Here is an 18,322-nt window from a genome sequence, read left to right on the forward strand (position 1 = left end):
AACTAATCTGCGGGGAGAGGAGCTAGGTGACATACTGTAATCTGCAGGGAGAGGAGGGAGATGACATACTGTAATCTGCGGGGAGAGGAGGTAGATGACATACTGTAATCTGCAGGTACAGGAGAGGAGGGAGATGACATACTGCAATCTGCAGGGACAGGAGAGGAGGGAGATGACATACTGTAATCTGCAGGGACAGGAGAGGAGGGAGATGACATACTGTAATCTGCAGGAAGAGGAGGGAGATGAGATACTGCAATCTGCGGGGACCGGAGAGGAGGGAGATGACATACTGTAATCTGCAGGGACAGGAGAGGAGGGAGATGACATACTGTAATCTGCGGGGACAGGAGAGGAGGGAGATGACATACTGTAATCTGCGGGGACAGGAGAGGAGGGAGATGACAAACTAATCTGCGGGGAGAGGAGCTAGATGACATACTGTAATCTGCAGGGAGAGGAGGGAGATGACATACTGTAATCTGCAGGTACAGGAGAGGAGGGAGATGACATACTGCAATCTGCAGGGACAGGAGAGGAGGGAGATGACATACTGTAATCTGCAGGGACAGGAGAGGAGGTAGATGACATACTGTAATCTGCAGGTACAGGAGAGGAGGGAGATGACATACTGCAATCTGCAGGGACAGGAGAGGAGGGAGATGACATACTGTAATCTGCAGGGACAGGAGAGGAGGGAGATGACATACTGTAATCTGCAGGAAGAGGAGGGAGATGAGATACTGCAATCTGCAGGGACAGGAGAGGAGGGAGATGACATACTGTAATCTGCTGGGACAGGAGAGGAGGGAGATGACATATTGTAATCTGCAGGAAGAGGAGGAGAAGAGATACTGCAATCTGCGGGGACTGGAGAGGAGGGAGATGACATACTGTAATCTGCGGGGACAGGAGCGGAGGGAGATGACATACTGTAATCTGCGGGGACAGGAGAGGAGGGAGATGACATATTGTAATCTGCAAGGACAGGGGAGGAGGGAGATGACATACTGTAATCTGCAGGGACAGGAGAGGAGGGAGATGACATACTGTAATCTGCAGGGACAGGAGAGGAGGGAGATGACATACTGTAATCTGCAGGGACCGGAGAGGAGGGAGATGACATACTGTAATCTGCAGGGACAGGAGCGAAGGGAGATGACATACTGCAGGAACAGGAGAGGAGGGAGATGACATACTGCAATCTGCAGGGACAGGAGAAGAGGGCGATGACATACTGTAATCTGTGGGGAGAGGAGGGAGATGACATACTGTAATCTGCGGGGAGAGGAGTAAGATGATGGACAGATGAGCAGTTCACAACCCCCACCTTTCACCTCATACATAAATCTAGAAGAAGTAGACCCAATGTGATTGCAGCAGAAGCAGATGGTGATATTACAGGGAAAACAGCCGGGCTGTGAGACATACTGGTGTGAACATGGCTCAACAGATGGAGATTTCCAGAGACTGGGGGCCAATAGATTTTTCAGAGACTGGCTAGGTCTCTGGACCTTCTGGCTACGGACATTAAAATAATTTTCAGAGATTTTCATGATTATTATTTTTATTTTTTTTCCAGAGGATAGGTCATCAGTATCTGATCGTTGGAGTCCAACACTCGGGACCCGCGCCGATCAGCCGTTTTGAGAAGGCAGTGGCGCTCCTGTGAGCACCGCTGCCTTCTTGCAGTTTAACAAGCACAGCACTGTACATTGTATAGTGGTTGTGCTTGGTATCGCAGCTCAGCCCCATTTACTTGACCAAGGCCACATGATCGAACGTGTATTCAGTCAGCTGAGGAAAAGCAGAAAGAAGGACGCAGCGCTCACAAGAACTCTGCTGCCTACTCAAAACAGCTGATTGATGGTGTTCTGGGATGTCGGACCCCCACTGAAGATAGGTCATCAGTAAAAAAAAATCTTGGAAAACCCTTTTAATGCCAGAGTTTCTCAATGAGACCATTGAACGAGTCAAGTAGCAAAGTAAAACACATCTATTCATCGCTTTTTATTTTGATAAAAAAAAGTTTCCAGTCCATCACATATATTTTCTATTTTTTATTGTGTTATTTGCTGATTTAAAAAATTTACACTATTAGCGGAAACCTCTATCAAGGTTCTCCACAGGACATATTTAGTCCCCTCTAGACTTCACCGTATCTACCCTGAGGTTTCTCCTCTTTGTTTTAGGGGATGTGGGGTGAATGGCACGGTCCTTCACATTTGGTGGTCTTGCCCAGTGGTACAGAGATTCTGGAGTAAGATTTGTGACTTGATCTCCTCTGTGCTGGGCTGTGCCCTTCCCAGGATACCTACCTTATGCCTTTTAGGCGATAAACTCTCTAGAATGTCCTACTCCAAATTTAAGTTATCTCAATATATGTTATTAGCAGCCAGGATTCACATTGCATATAAGTGGCGGTCAGCAGACCTTAGCTTCCAAGCAGTAATTGATAGAATCAACAAACTATTATTATACGAGAGACTGAATGCAATTCGTCAAGACACATACGAGGCCTTTGAAAAGTTGTGGGGACCCTGGATATCCTCCTCATATTCTACAGCTTCACAACATAGCTTGACTCATTATTGAACCCAATCCTTAGAACACGTGTCACGATGTATTTACATTGTAGGGAAGTTATATGCATCTAAATACTTCATAACATCACATTGGTCTAAATTGGCTCGTCAACGTGATCTTCGTATGTTGGTTTATTTTATGTTATTTAATTTGGCTTTATGTGTTGTATTATTCCTTTTATTTTTATTGCATACTTATCACCACATTCCATTCGGATGTATTGAAACCAGCTATACATATAGGTCATGTTTATCGTGTGGCATCTGATTCACGTACCATTATATGTACTTTACGTGATATGTGCAATTACATTTATTTTGAATAAAATACTTTGAAACTAAAAAATTTACACTATTTGTGTTAATTATTGAGTGTAAAAATAGTTTTATATATATATTTTTTTATATATTGTCCGGATCCGGTCAGGGTTTTGTATGTGGCCTGAATAAATTGTGCTCCATGCTGTGCTTTCGTTGTGTATGATGAACATGGCGGCATGCTTTCGAAACGCGTTACATGAAGAAAGCTGTTCTGTGGTATCCTGCATTCCTCAGCGGCTTCTTTTGGACGTTTTTCTGCTATCTTCGGGGATCCCTCTGAATTACTGGCGTTTGGTACTGCGGTTACCTTCATTCCTCCCATTGGAGGGTCCATGTCCTTCTCAAGGTTCTGCCTGCATTTACACAACTCTATCTGGGGACCTCATCACCTTCCTGCCCTCCGAGGTCTCTAGTGCCTGAGGACCTCACCATGGAGGTCATTATCCTGTACCCCAAGTGTCAGCGTGTTATTATCCTGTACCCCAAGTGTCAGCGTGTTATTATCCTGTACCCCAAGTGTCAGCGTGTTATTATCCTGTACCCCAAGTGTCAGCGTGTCATTATCCTGTACCCCAAGTGTCAGCGTGTTATTATCCTGTACCCCAAGTGTCAGTGTCATTATCCTGTACCCCAAGTGTCAGCGTCATTATCCTGTACCCCAAGTGTCAGCGTGTTATTATCCTGTACCCCAAGTGTCAGCGTCATTATCCTGTACCCCAAATGTCGGCGTGTTATTATCCTGTACCCCAAGTGTCAGGGCGTCGTTAACCTGTACCCCAAGTGTCAGCGTCTTGTTATCCTGTACCTAAGTGTCAGGGCATCGTTAACCTGTACCCCAAGTGTCGTTAACCTGTACCCCAAGTTTTGTTATCCTGTACCCCAAGTGTCAGCGTCATTATCCTGTACCCCAAGTGTCAGCGTCATTATCCTGTACCCCAAGTGTCAGCGTGTCATTATCCTCTACCTCAAGTGTTGGATTATAATATTTCTGTCACCGCTTTTTGCATATGTTTGGCGCCCCCTATAGGTGCTGCTGACTTCTCGTGTAGTAAATAGACAGACTCGAGGGTCGTAAAACAAATGTATCTTTAATCAGTAAGTGTCAACATCAGTACAAAAGACGGAGTGCGGTGAATAGATTCGGGTCGGAGGGACAGTCTTGAGGTAAATTAACAGGTCAGTTTACAGTCTCTTCCTTAGGGTTAGCATTCTCCTAAGATTGCAGGTTACACGTATTACAGAGAGCACTGTGTGCCCTGCGGGGGCTGCCGAGGCTCTGGTGGTCGTGTCCTCCGAGCCGCATCATGTTACCTCACGTCAATACTGCACAAAAGGAGTCAAAGCGAGAACGGGGCTCATCGTTCTGAGCAGATTTATTGTTTATTCATCAGGTCATTGTACTGGAGCAAGAGGTGAGACACAAGTGATGGCAACTTCTCAAAGTTCAGTTAAAAACTTTACACTGGACTGTACAGGATTCTCTTCATAAACTATGTACATTTCATTCAAAGCAGCAATAGACACCAGTTCAGTCTGATTCCCTCTAAACGCCCAAATAATCGCAAGCCATTGGCCCACAAGGGTATCGGCCTCTTACAGAGAGCTCAAAAACATCCAAAATCTGTGGGCTTTAATGCGAGCGGGCGTTTCCAAGGTACCCCCCCCCCCCCGGCTCGAGCCTCAGCCCGGTATAAAGCCGTATGCTTCCAAAGAGCAGCGAGCGTGTCAGTCCAGCATGTCAGTGAATTGTGCTGATTAAATTAACATAAAGTACAACCTCACAATATACATCACAAATTACAATGTAGGAAGGGTTACATATAATAAGAGTCTCCTGGACCGCGGTCAGGACACAAACGCTAAGCCGCTTTTTATTCTTTATTTTGCTATAAATTGCAAGGGACACGATGTAAAAAAAAAAAAAAAAAGTTTGCATTATTTTTTTACCTTAACTTAAAAGACGAAACAAAAATAAAAAAGCATCAGACATATTGACACGAGGAAGACGAACAGACGATGCACACTCGCCGGTCTGCAATGTGCAGCATTCAGGCAGCTTTTGTATTTGCACGTATCCCATTATGTGTGAGCTCCGGGGCCCGGCTCACAGTCCTTAGCCAAGCAGAGCTTAAATTAAATATTCCTTTCCTGTCGCAAAGTTTTTTTTGCATCTCTCATAAACTTATTCTATAGAATACTATTCTGCGCTCGGCGCGCAGATTTAAAAAAAAAAAAAAAAAAACACAAAAAAGTGTTTACAGCAATTAAAACATTGTGTACGTCCAAGAGATGAGCGAGACATATCCATCTATAAAATGATCCACGCGGGGTGCTATCAAAAATGTAGAAAATACAACATAAACCACTGTACAAAACAAAGGAGTGGGGGAGGGAAGAACTGAAATGTAACAAGTGCTTTTGTAAACTGAGGTCAGCGAGCGTGAAGCGCGCGGGCACCGGGGGGCCACTCCTCACCCCCCCCCCCCCCCCCCCCCAGAGACCTCAAACTTTATTTCACATTCTAATCAAAATTGTCCAAACCCTTGAATGCTGGAGGCGCCACAGTGAGACTGAGTGTGAAACGCGTTGGACCTCGCCAGCATTGCGTGTACTGAAGAACGAACCCATCACTGTTAGCAACACGTAAGACATCCACAAGAGGCATCAGCCGAGCGTCTGGCGGCATCAATAGGAGGACACCACAGAGCAGCGCTCACCGGGTTTATTATATTGTCTACATTACTCCTCGACTGAAGAGCTGACAATCATTGTCACTGCACATAACAGGGTCCAAGACTTTGCACTTCTAGTTACACTCCTAAGCTACATAAGGTTAAACTGTGCACCTACAGCCCAGTACCTGACAACCTGGTATGATGTGTGTGGCTGGGAAGTTGCAGTACATGGTAGTCAGCAGAACAAAGATACCGCTGCTCTGGTGGTGAACAGTGTACATCCAGAGCTGCATTCACAGTTCTTCCGATTGCTGCTCTGCCTTCAGTTTACATTTTCCCCTTTTTCAGTCAGACATCACCTTGTACTCTAGTCACACCCAAAGCTGCACAGAAGGTTTTTCTGTCAGGATACTGGACTTTGCATCTACCTGCTGTTTTATAGCTGGGACAGCAAGATGCGTTGTACAGCAGTCTGACATGGGGGGGGCATAAACCACCTCAGTGCATTATGGGATATAAGATGTTGGGTTGTGTCAGCAACAAGCAGAACTGAGAAGAGCCGTAGTACCCGAGGACGGGTACAGGACACGTGCGGAACGTCCGAGGTGTCTTGTAGGATGCCCCCGGGTATTGCCGTCACATCCTGTACTGTGCAGCTGAAGACCTGCGGGATGAGACCGGACCCCATGTTTCTGCTGCTTTCTGCATGGATGCCCCCCATAGACCTTCACCTGTCAGTATAATCCAGATTTCTGCCTCTCCCTGCATAGATTGTGACTGCCGCCATTACTCTGCTGCACCCCTCCTGTGTCCTTCTGCCAGTTACAATGATGTCGCCCCCAATTCCCATGTTCTAAACTATCTAGAAATCCAAGTTCAGTAAAGTGCAAGTCTCAGCCGAGTGGATGGTCTGCAGCGTCCCCCGCGTTACGTCTTCCTATCAGTACCATCATCTGGAAGAGAAGTCTCCTGGCTGGAAATGTGTGATTAGTACCATCAGTAAGAATCAGCAGGAAGCATCCGTCCTCGGACGCCCACATCCCACCCGAGTCTTCCCAACCTGCAGCTAGACAGGTACTAAAAGCAATTCAAGCTGCAGCGGCGTCTCCGGCACCATGTACAAGCCGCTATTAATAAGTACTACAACCCCCCTCAGCTCAGTCACTGACAGTAGAACACTAGTGGGAACCTTGCGCCAAACCTCAACTAAAGTAAAGAATCCCTTGGATTTAATCAGGGCCTCGGTGGTTGCGCACTATTCTACAGGCAGATGTAGCAGAGCTGAATTCTGGGGCTATGACGTTGTGCTACCTCTGATGTAAACAGTTACCTGACAAATTCTGCTCTGCTACATCTGTGCACATTACAGAGTGACCACTTATTCATTGATGGGACGGTTTTATGGGCTTGTTAGGGCTCAGGGCCTGTGATCTCTGCACAGAAGACGTCTTGGGACAATCTGACAGATTTAATGACACCTAATGGCGCTCATCAGTTATGTGTTCCGCCTCGCAGCTAATCTGCCCGCACTGGACTCTCCCATTCTCCCTGTCCATTCTTACTGCCACTCCTTCCCCCATTGGACTCTTCCATTCCTCCTGCCTCTCCTTTCCCCCATTGGATTCTTCCATCCCCCCTTCCCCCATTGGACTCTTCCATTCTTCCTGCCTCCACTTTTCCCATCGGACTCTTCCATTCCTACTGCCTCCCCTTTCCCCCATTGGACTCTTCCATTCTTCCAGCACTTGGGGTACAACAGGAGAAACTATGGTGAAGCCGGGAGTAAACCTGTGAGCTACTGTAATGTGTACGGAGCGCGTGTCGATGAGATGGGGGCTAATGCAGGCAAAGAATAAGGAACCCCCCCCCGATCTGTAATACTGTAGAGCCGTCCTTGTCGTCAGTGCATATGATTGGTGATTCTGAGGTTTGCCTTGTAAATGGCTGGTCGCAGGGCCACAACGGCGGTGCGATCCCGAAGCTTCAACCAAGCGCTCAAAACCGCAAAGCTTCCTGTATAAATAAGTGAAATAAGTAGAAAATGATATATCTGTATATATGATTGACTCGGCGCGCAGGAGCCGGCGACGTTTGTTCATAGCTTCACATTTGTCAGAAGTGATAAAAATACCATTTCTATCCAGTGCTCGATATAACACTAAGGGCACAAAATCTGTTTTCTGTCGTACAAGAAAAATCAAGTTTCAGATGAAGAACAGTCGCTTTGTTCTTTGCTGCTATAATAATACAATTTTTTCAATTTTTTTTTTAGCTTTTTTTCAGTTAGTCATTTAAAAGAAATAAATGACTAAAGTAAATGCATAAAAATGACTTAATGTACAAAGCTGCGCAATGACATCCCGCCAAAAAATACAAAAAAGACCTTTTACTGGAGACAGCTGTGAGACGCTCTCGACACGTATATGACATATCCTCCACCACTGACCACGTACCTAACCTGGCAGGACGTAGCTAAGCATGATTTCTCCAATCACCAGCAGTATCCTCTGGGGGGGGGGGGTGCTGTGAAATTCAGATGGACCCTTTGCATTCTGGAATGAATATTGTCAAATCAAGAGAGAGTGTTAAGACTAAACGCGCAGGTAAGCGGGGGCTACGAGGCGGACGCAGGAGTCACTGAAAACGAGCTCGCCCCGCAGCAGCGCCCGTCAGCTGCACTACACCCTCTCTAAGACCATGCCATGCAAAACGGGCAATCTTTGCATTTTCTAAGACTTTTTTTTTTTTTAAGACGTCAACTTAGCCGTTACAAGACGATGTTTGGCACCAAAGTAATGGATCGAGAGGGAGAAGCGTCCAAAGAGGTTCCACGGCAGAGAGTTCTGCGCAGCTGTCTACACGTCCGCTTGTAAAAATCAGTACCTACCTCCTAAAATAATTCAGCATAAAAACACATTCACAACTTATTGGCTGGTACATACCTGAGTGAGAATGTCTATACCCCATCCAAAAACAGTAACTCAAAACTATCAGCATTCAAAAAGGAAAACACACTAAATGTAAGACTCGGCAGACGGCTACGGGTTCATTTCAGTTCAAGTCCTGATGGCGGAGACTTTTTTTTTTTTTTATCTTTTTACATATGTGTTCACTTAAAATAAAATAGAAAAAAAAGTTCAAGAAAAACTGGGGGAAGTCATTCTGTGTCACACATGAAATATTTAAGACCATTCTGCTGATGAGATTGTGGAAACCACATACGCATGCAGGCTCTTCAAGAAATGTTCGAGAGCGGGTTATTCGTCTCCTCCTGGCAGGCTCGTGGTTTTCTCAGTTGGTACTCACGGCTTCATTGGCCTCATTGTCACTGCTATAGTCTGATTTAGGCTCGTCGTATTCGTCGTACATTTCCATTTCATCCTCCCCGTTCATCAGATCGTTCCCGCCCAGACTGGCAGCGTCCAGTTTCATGCCATAGGTGCTTTGTATGACGGGGATGCTGGGCTCGGGGCTGGCGGAAGTGCTGGAGCAATCTGATGTCATCTGCGGGGACGGCGTGGTCGTGGCCATGCTGATTGCACCCGGATACACAACCCCGGTCGCTGTGCTGATTGGGATCTGAGGTTGTTGCCTAAAATAAGGAAAAACACAAACCGTGTGAGTGAAATTATCACTTGTGTGACATATAATAAAAGACAGCATTGCAGGGGACCCGGGGCGTTATCTGCGTGCCGCTTTTATTATTCTGAGCTCTACCTGAGCGGCGACCACCGCAGGTTACAGCGCCACTCACCCCACAGTAAAGAACTGTCTCATCTCCTGCCGCCTGGATCTCATCAGCTGCTTGTACTCGCCGATGCGCAGTTTCTTGCCGTCCACAATGCAGGTGCGCTTCGGCCGCGGCTTGTACTTGTAGTTGGGATACTTCTCCAGGTGGATCTTGCTCAGCCGCGCTTGTTCTTCATAATAAGGTTGTTTTTCTTGATTGGACATGGATTTCCAGCGGGAACCTACAGAAACAGAAGAAAAACATCAAAAACCCAGAATATCTGGAAATAATGAGGACGCTGGCACCTTGAACGAGAAAAGACGCTGCAATATTTGACTCCTAGAAGAAAACACACTTAGATCACATTGAAATGCTAATTACGAGGGCAACTTCACGAGTTTTACGAAGGTTTTTAGATGAATGTTATGAACTCAAGGCTCCGGGATCAGCGGCCTCAGCCTTGAAACGCTCTGCCAGTGAATGGCTGACTACCACTGATTAAACTGCTCTGAATAGACCCTAAAAGCGCATTCTATGGGGAACAATAGAAGAAAACACAAGGTGACGGCAGGCATGAGGGGGGACGTGCACCCGCTATGTGTCTGCGCCTCCTGCTCACGTGACAGCAAAGAGTTAATATTCTGACGCGAGGACGGCCACGACCAGCAGATACAGGAACCTTCAGGATAAAGAAAGCATCGGAAGCTGCAGTGCTCATGTCGGTATACCGGACTGAGACCGCAGAGGAGTCCGGGGCCCCACAGGCCGCTATTAAAGGGGCGCACAAGGCGGAGGCTGCTATTATGTCTGCGACCAGAGCAGCTACACAGGACACCGAAAATGCAAAGCTGCGTCCTGACACAAACACTATCAGACGACCGTAGGATCCGCAAAACATGGATGCTGGCCTGTGTGGGTTCCGAAATTTGTGGACCGCACATGACCGGCAGAAAATGCCTATTCTTGTCCGGACAAGAATAGGACATGCTCTATATTTTTTGTGCTGTTCGCATCTTTTGCGGCCCCCATTGAAATGAATGGGTCCGCACCCGTTCTGCAAAATTGCGGAACGGGTACGGACCCGTTCATACGGCTGTGTGAATAGGCCCTAAGGCGCATATCAGTGCTCGGGCATTCTGCCGTCCCTCTGAAAATCTTTTTTAGGAAAATGTTTTTAGAAGTGTAAAAACCGTGTCATGGCGCCTCGTAGAAGAACAGAGTTTTAACATGGGGAGAAAATCTGCAACCGACCAAGACTACAGATGATTCTCCGTAATGTGACGAGTGACCGATGTGGTGGCGGCCGTTACCTCAACATACGAGGAGGAAGAGGATGGGGGCACGCCCCAGCTCCAGGATCAGCTTTTCCCTCATTATCCCGTGTCACACCTACTTGGCAGCAGCTGAAATGCCTCCATTTTGCATAAGTAACACTCAATTAAAGTGAGTTTGGAGGCTCCTGGCAGGAGGACTAATCCCCTCATTACTCTGTGCTGCCTCCATAGGTTCAGCCTCATGAATGTAACAAGGTGTCGGTGCCTCTGCCCGGCCCTGGAAACAGCTGCACCGCCGGCCTGACACGCGTGGGAGCAGCTCAGGGACACGCCCACATGTTTATCTACATCCACGGCTTCTCCTAAAGACCTGACGACAGAAGACACCGCTGGGGAGCAGCCAAGAGGGGCGAACCTACGCAACACGCTAGCATCATACATGCACCCAGCAATGGACGTACCCTGAGCCATATCTCAGTCCATGCGACTGGACTATAAAATGTGATGATGTAACAGCAGAACTGTGACTGCAGCTCTGAGTGTGACTGGAGTATAAGACGTGATGTAACAGTAGAACTGTGACTGCAGTTCTGAGTGTGACTGGAGTATAAGATGTGATGTAACAGAAAAATTGTGACTGCAGCTCTGAGTGTGAGTGGAGTATAAAACGTGATATAACAGCAAAATTCTGACTGCAGCTCTGAGTGTAGTTGGAGTATAAGACATGACAGCAGAATTGTGACTAGAGTATCATCTGAAGCAGGGATGTCCAACCTGCGGCCCTCCAGCTGTTGCAAAACTACAACTCCCAGCATGCCTGGACAGCCTACGCCTTTGAGCTTACAGCAGGGCATGATGGGAGTTGTAGTTTTACAACAGCTGGAGGGCCGCAGGTTGAGCATCCCTGATCTAAAGTAACAGCAGAGAATGCCCAGATGAAGCGGAGCTGTGGTGTCTGGTTACTGGCAGACCCTCCACTACAGGCGGACCCCTTAAGTATGGGCAGGGGACTGTAAGTGGACCTCCTGGGGTAACGCCAGTCCCACCGGCTGATTTCTCATTGTCACTTCTTGTATTAAGCAGAAGAGATCGGGAAGTGATTTGAGTTGTCTGCAGACCACCGAGCGGGGAGGTCACTCACCCCGAGGAGCGGTCAGATGGACGGTGGTGGCTGGGGATCTGACTGAAGTGGATCCTATGAGCAGATTTGTGGGCGTCTCGTTATTTTGCACTCACCAAGGATTTTGCTGATGTTGGAGTTGTGCATGTCAGGAAACGCCTGCAGGATTTTCCTTCTTTCGTCTTTTGCCCAAACCATGAAAGCATTCATTGGTCGTTTGATGTGCGGCTCATTGCTGCTGCGTCCTCGTGCGTCCCTGTAGACTCGCGCCTCCACCACTGTGGTGCCCCCTGTAGGAGAAAAGTCATACAAATCAACACAGTGGGAGCAGTAATCAGGCTTGACGTTCTACATTTATCGAGCGGCCTATGCTACACAAACATGGCGCACACAAGAGGCTATGGAGGCGGATGGAACACTTCTTGTCCAGAAGACAACTCCAGCTGCGGAACTACAACTCCTAGCATGGCCTGAGAGTTAAACATGGGCACATCTGCCTCTGCTACCTCTCGATGCTCGATTATAATTTGGGAGTTTACAGATTATCCTGCGGTTCGGAGTTAGAGCTGGATTATCAGATGCTGGATTAAAGGAAACTTCCTCCAGGAAAGTATCTCCAGACTGTGCTGGGGCTCCTTACACAAGGGGCCCTATGACAACCCCTCCAGCACCTGGCGGCTCGCACTGCTGGTTCTGCAGGAACAGATCTGATGTCAGATTCATGGGAGTTTCCATTTCCTGCAGTCGCAGTTCTTTGGATGTTGTGTCTGACGGCGGCTGGATGCACGGAGAGAGCGGCACTCCGCCATATGTCAGTGCATGAAGCCTCTGGCCGGAGCCCTTCTGTGGTCTTGGAGAACGTCCTTCATCTGAGGAGTGCGGTGGCTGATGCTCGTGGCGAGATAAAGCACGGTGTACCCAGCCCCGTCTAGAGGCGACTGTAACGACCCCTCGGTCTGAGCGCCGCACAAACTTCTCCAAAGTGAAATCAGCGTCGTTTATCTAAAGACACAATCTCCTCGTCCTATTTATATCTCGCTTTGGCACGTTTATAGATATACTCGTTCGTTTCTGGTCTTGGTCGCGGCCTCGCCCATTGCTACAGTGACATCTTTGCATTTTCCTTTCATGTGAAGCGTTGTGTAAAAAAGGGAAAGAGAAAAACAACCCCACAAACTGCCCACCGCCGCTAAAAATACTCAGACGCCGCAAGAATCGACAATCAGGGACATTCTTTTCACCACTGCAAACTGCAAAATCATTAATATGGAAAATTATTATCAAGCAGATATTATTTTTAACTGCACACAAATAAAACCTTGGTCGGATGGTGCAGCTGGCGGAGTGCAGAGCCAGAAAATGCATCCCTGTGCGCCGAGGAGACGTATCCATCAATGGCCTGAGGTTTGGAGGGTGAAGGTCATAAACCTCCCACCTATCGCCCCCTACTGACCTCCCAATAATCTGCAACAAGACACCTTTCTCTAGCTGGTGTGTATTATGAAGTTCTGCAGCAGCTGAGGGGTGCGTTGGGAGGTTCTGCGGCAGCTGAGGGGTGCATGTGGTACAGCAATAGCCAAAGGATGGAGCAGAATGTGTTGCAGCATTTAACAGGCTGAATATATCAAGACTATTGTGATTTCTAGACACTAAAGTCCGCTCTTACTCACCCTCTGCATCCTCTGGCCTTGTCAGATCGATGACCCCGGGCCCCAACTTTCCGTCTTCGCCGGGTTTCCCTGATAACTGGGCACCGATATTGTCGTAATGTGTCCTCTCCTGCGGAAGAGAGAAAAGCAGAGAGTTTTATGCCTGGTAATTCAGGAAGATCTCATGTTGTCATCTCCCCTGAACCCCAGTCTACCCCAGACGTCTCCCTCCCCTGGCGAGGCCGGGAAAGGGGTTAACAGATGGCGGCAGATGTAACACGTCTTGTCTTAGGGAAGCGTTCACACATATTGTATCATCAGCTGCAGACATTATCACTGAATTCCAATTACACTCACGAGGCTACACTCCGCTCCTGGAGACGAGCGCAGAGAGGGGGCGCCGCAGAGCGACCACTGCAGGGACCCCAGTTGTCTGATAATGCACCGCGAACAATGGCGCTACCTGCGTCATGTATGGGGAGGCCTGTCATAAATATGCGGAGTGTCAATCTGTGACGGCCCCAACGTTTTATGTAGCCAGTCACTCCTCACTGTTTCAGCTCCTTTTACATTTTCAATATCTTTGCTTGCTGTCAGTGAATGAGTTTATGTCTGTGAAAAGAGCCCACGCTGATCATGCCCAGATGACCCTGCTCTTTCTTTTACTGTTTTCTGTCCCTGCCTCTGGGATTCCTGAGCCGACTGTAAAAGCAGAGGCGACTGGCGTCGTCCATCGAGTGGAATGAAGATGGCTCGGTAAGGCTTTACGCTATGGAGAACTTACAGGACGTCTCCTTGTCGCCCTGTCCTAAAGTCAAGTAGGACAGCTACCTGCGGGGACATCTGCTCTCCATAGACTGCCTTTCTACAACCTGTCCGACCCCTGCGTGGCGCCAGCGCAGCGATGGCGGCAGTCAGGTCTCTATTCTCTGCTCTACAAGAAGAGTCTTCAATTGTTATCATTAATTTATTGTTTCCTCAAGTGCAGAACACGCGGCAACGTCGCCGGCGTTCTCCCTCTTGTCTTGTTGTTTCGTCTTCAGACAAAACGCAACGTCGTGTTGTGCGTCGGAATAATGAGGCCGCGCCGTTCATTACTACAGAACAATATTACATGTCATGTCAGCTCCAATCTGCTGGAGCCCGGGGAACGTCGCTGCCTTCATGTTACACCAAATACATAATGCAGGAGCAGCGCGCTGATCGCTGCTCGGCTCAGTGTGCACTGACCCACTTCTGTGCTGCGCGTGGAGCTCCCTGCAGTCACCTAAATGGTAGATGACAACTGGTAATGGCCGCTATTACATTGCTCCACTCACACTGTCACGTCCCACCTGCTCTTGCTAGTGTCAGTCTTTACTGAAATTCTTAAATTCTAATCATACACTGGTAAGTTCAGGATGAGCAGGTCCCTCCTGGCTGGGATAGAAGGAGGACACGGTGACTACAAGAAATATGTGTAATGGAGGATGCCAGGGGACACCTGTACCGTCTTGGCGGCTGCAGACATGAGGTAGTGTTTGCTTGCTCTTTCGGTCTATGGGGACGCGTCTTCTGCTCCAGCTATTGAGTGTCACTTCCATATTTTGGCAGGGAGGGGTGACAGACGCAGGGACACGACGTCCACATCTAAAGCAAATAGACCTAAAACCGTCGCCTCCAAGGACTGCGAAACGGGACTTTTCCGTATTTTACACCTTTCTAACAATTCCACAGCGTCAGAAACTTGTCCCCCCACTCGACACATCAGGGGCAAGGTGCAGTTTTCAGGGGCAGCATTGGAGTACATCCATTTCAATTTTTTGGGTGGTGGAATTAAAAGAAAAATGTCATTTCTGCAGTTTTTTTAGTTCTGTTTCATTTGCCGTGCAGAATACACGATCAGTACGATTGCGCCGATTTCGCATTTATATAGTTTTTTTGTTTACTTTTGAACAATAGATTCATTTGAAATGATCATTTGTTTTTGCCGCCATATCCTGACACCCCGAACGGTTTCTTATTGTCGACGTCGCCGCACGCACTTGTTCTTTGCGTATTCTCATCTGCACGGTTCTGGAGCACAGACATGTTTTTCATAGTTTTTTACTTTTAGTATGGTTTTCTGTTCTTTTCCTGTTGTCCACGGTTCAGGTTAAAGTCTGTGGTAATCCTATAGTTTGCATCGTTATGGACGCAGAGATACCAATCATGTACTTTTTTCTTTGGGAAATGAGTTTTCCGTTTTTTTTCCAACATTTTATTGAATTTTATTTTAGACTTATTTTAGTGTTTGGTTCCAGTAGGGACGACCTCCTGCTTGCTGGGATAATAATATTGCACAGTGTCTATATGTGACCTAATAGGTGTACAAAGATGGCAGACCTGGGGGCGGCTCGTCAGCAAAAATGCGCGGTGGGCTGATGAGTGACAGAGAGCGCCCTGGTAAAGGGTTAAACTGCCTGCCATCACATTGGTTGCCATGAGCAACTCCTTTACGTTGTTTTACAACAGTTGGGATAAATCGCCCCCCTTCCCTTCCGGAGTCGCAGAACATGTCCAGATGCAGAAGACTGGACGTCGGCCCTTTAAGGCCACCTGCACGCGGTGTAAATTACCAGCAAACTGTGCGACGTTGGACAAACTCATATGCACTTTGCTTTTTCTTCCCGTGCGGATCTTGAAATCCACAGCGTGTCAATTATTTGTGCAGATTTGACACTTTTGAATGCAAGGCTGAGATCTGTGGCAAAATCACATCAAATCCACACAAAAAAAAACAAATAAAAAAAAAACGCAAGTAAATTTTTTGGGCATGGAATTTCTGTTTGCAGGTAGCGATAATGGGAGAATGTTACTTTTGTGTTTGCGGTGCTGAAGGCTGGCTCTGCATTCACGACTCCAGAGCGGTCGCTCCTTCCTGTATATATTCATAAAATTTTATATACTATGCTTTATACACTTATTGCCCATTCTATAATAACGGGCACGCCGACACTAAAACGCCTCTTAAATTTACGCCCCTGATTTATCTCCTGACACATAACAATGCTTTTTGTTGTAAAATTTCCCCTCCTGTTTGTTAATGTGACTTTACAGCCGCTGCCTCCAGGATCCGGCCTAAATTAATGGCATTTTTATTATTTTATAGTATCATTAAATTTTTAGAGATCGCTCTATCAAACAAGAGTCATAAAGAGGCTTAATGTAAACGGGACACTTAGACGGGGCGCGATGCATGCCGCCGACTGTAGAGGAAACTGCTTGTAATAAATGATATTTACAGCGCCGCTAAACATGGGGGAATACTTGGGACAAGTTTAGCAGTTGTGCGGTGAATTGTGTACTTACAGCAGAGTGTTCCCATTCCTTTGCTCTAAATAAATGCTTTTTACGCCTTTACGTTGTTTTCCCCTGACTAACCTGGATTAGGAATTACCGATGCGTTTTGGGTCAGCAAAGTATCTTACAATGAATAGCGAGGCAAGTAAATGGCTCATAAAACCTAAACAAAGAAATAAAACGGCGCGATCAGTCGCGCGCAGCAACATCCTTTCCACTTCAAACTATTTGCTAGGAAAGAAAATCGGATGTTAAGAGGAGGATCAGCCGCACGCGCTTCACACACACATCAGGTCAAGCTGTAAATTAGGAGAAAGATGGTGAAAAGAGGCCGTAAACAAAGCGACGGCAAAATGAGGGGCCCGGACCAGAGCCATGAGGTCACAGTGCCCAATCGGAGGGGGGTATACAGACCAATTATTCATTACCCGGGCTCAGTGCGGGGCCAGGAGATCCCATTAGAACCAGGTAACGATGATTACTGTAATTAGGCAGAAGGAATCAGACTGACAGCTCCTGCCTGCACTGATGCATTGTAACGAGGGCATGAGCTGAGTGAGCAGGACGAATGTTTCCATTCACTGACACATTTCATTTCTTGACATTTTCTTACGCCCTGTGTCATTCTTGTTTGCATCCAGAGGCTGAAAACCTGTCCTGCGCACGACTGATCCAATACACTTGAATCAGCTGGATGTGTAGGCATGTAAACTGACAGCAAGCAGAGGTCTTGATGGAAAGTAACTGAAACAAAGTCTATTAGAAAGTTGCAGAACATTTAACTTAGATTGTGAGCGCCATTGGCGACAGCGTGATGCTAATGTCTGTAAAGCGTTGCGGAATATGTCAGCGCCATATAAGTGAGTATAATAAATACATCCAGCTGGACGCCCCCCGATTATTTGTCAGTGCAGTGGCGCCCCCTCTGGCGCAGATTACAATAACGCTGTGTATTCTAGTGGTAAGATCCATGTTCTATATGTTCCTATACAGAGTTTTTAGCGGAGGAGGAATAAAGCTGGATTGTTCCACTGGAAAACCTGTGATTTTTTTTCCTGCCCAGAGATGACTGATTGCCTCCATCTTTTGTAAAACAATATGAGGTTTAATAATGCGCTGGGCACCCCGCCCTGCTGGTCGGCTGTGCCATGTCCCAAATTGTTTCAGCATGCTTTCTCCCTCCCGCCGTATGGCACACTTGGAACATTGTTCCTTTTTTTTTTTTTCTTCTGCAAGCAAATCTATTTGGTTAAAGTATGTGCGGTGGGGCGGCTTCCATTACACTTGGTCACATACAAGGGCAGCCCTCCAGAAAATCTCTCACAGCTACTCATTCAGGAGCCAGTAAATCAGGGGCCGCCGCTTATCCTCTAATAAAGTGTAAGAACTGATCAGCGGCCCCTGGAGGCGTGAGGACTGCTATGATACCAGCATTAGTCACCGCTGATCTCGCCTGATGGGTGGCCTTCTCCATGATGACACCGCTGCTCTCCACTGAATGGATGACACACATATATTATGATTCTCTCTATTACATGCAGACACCTCAGTGATGTTGTCCCCCTCCCCCATATGCTCTGATCTAGTCGAGTACAAATGGCCGTCCACTGCCACAAAGCAATGAAACATTTGTCAGAACTTCCGGCC

At 47.3% G+C, this 18,322-nt stretch overlaps 1 protein-coding gene across 1 annotated transcript in view; it reads right to left on the reverse strand.

The window, feature by feature from the left end:
- Positions 1–6,008: 6,008 nt before the first annotated feature.
- The window catches only part of SOX6 (SRY-box transcription factor 6), a 298,295-nt gene continuing 285,981 nt past the window's right edge, over positions 6,009–18,322 (reverse strand). Inside the window, 4 exon segments of the mRNA XM_040410826.1 lie at positions 6,009–9,173; positions 9,336–9,552; positions 11,822–11,995; positions 13,376–13,484. Of these exon segments, the coding sequence (XP_040266760.1) occupies positions 8,873–9,173; positions 9,336–9,552; positions 11,822–11,995; positions 13,376–13,484 (801 nt within the window). The 3' untranslated portion in view covers positions 6,009–8,872.

The sequence above is a fragment of the Bufo bufo genome, chromosome 10 (genome assembly GCF_905171765.1).
Source record: "Bufo bufo chromosome 10, aBufBuf1.1, whole genome shotgun sequence".
NCBI lineage: Eukaryota > Metazoa > Chordata > Amphibia > Anura > Bufonidae > Bufo > Bufo bufo.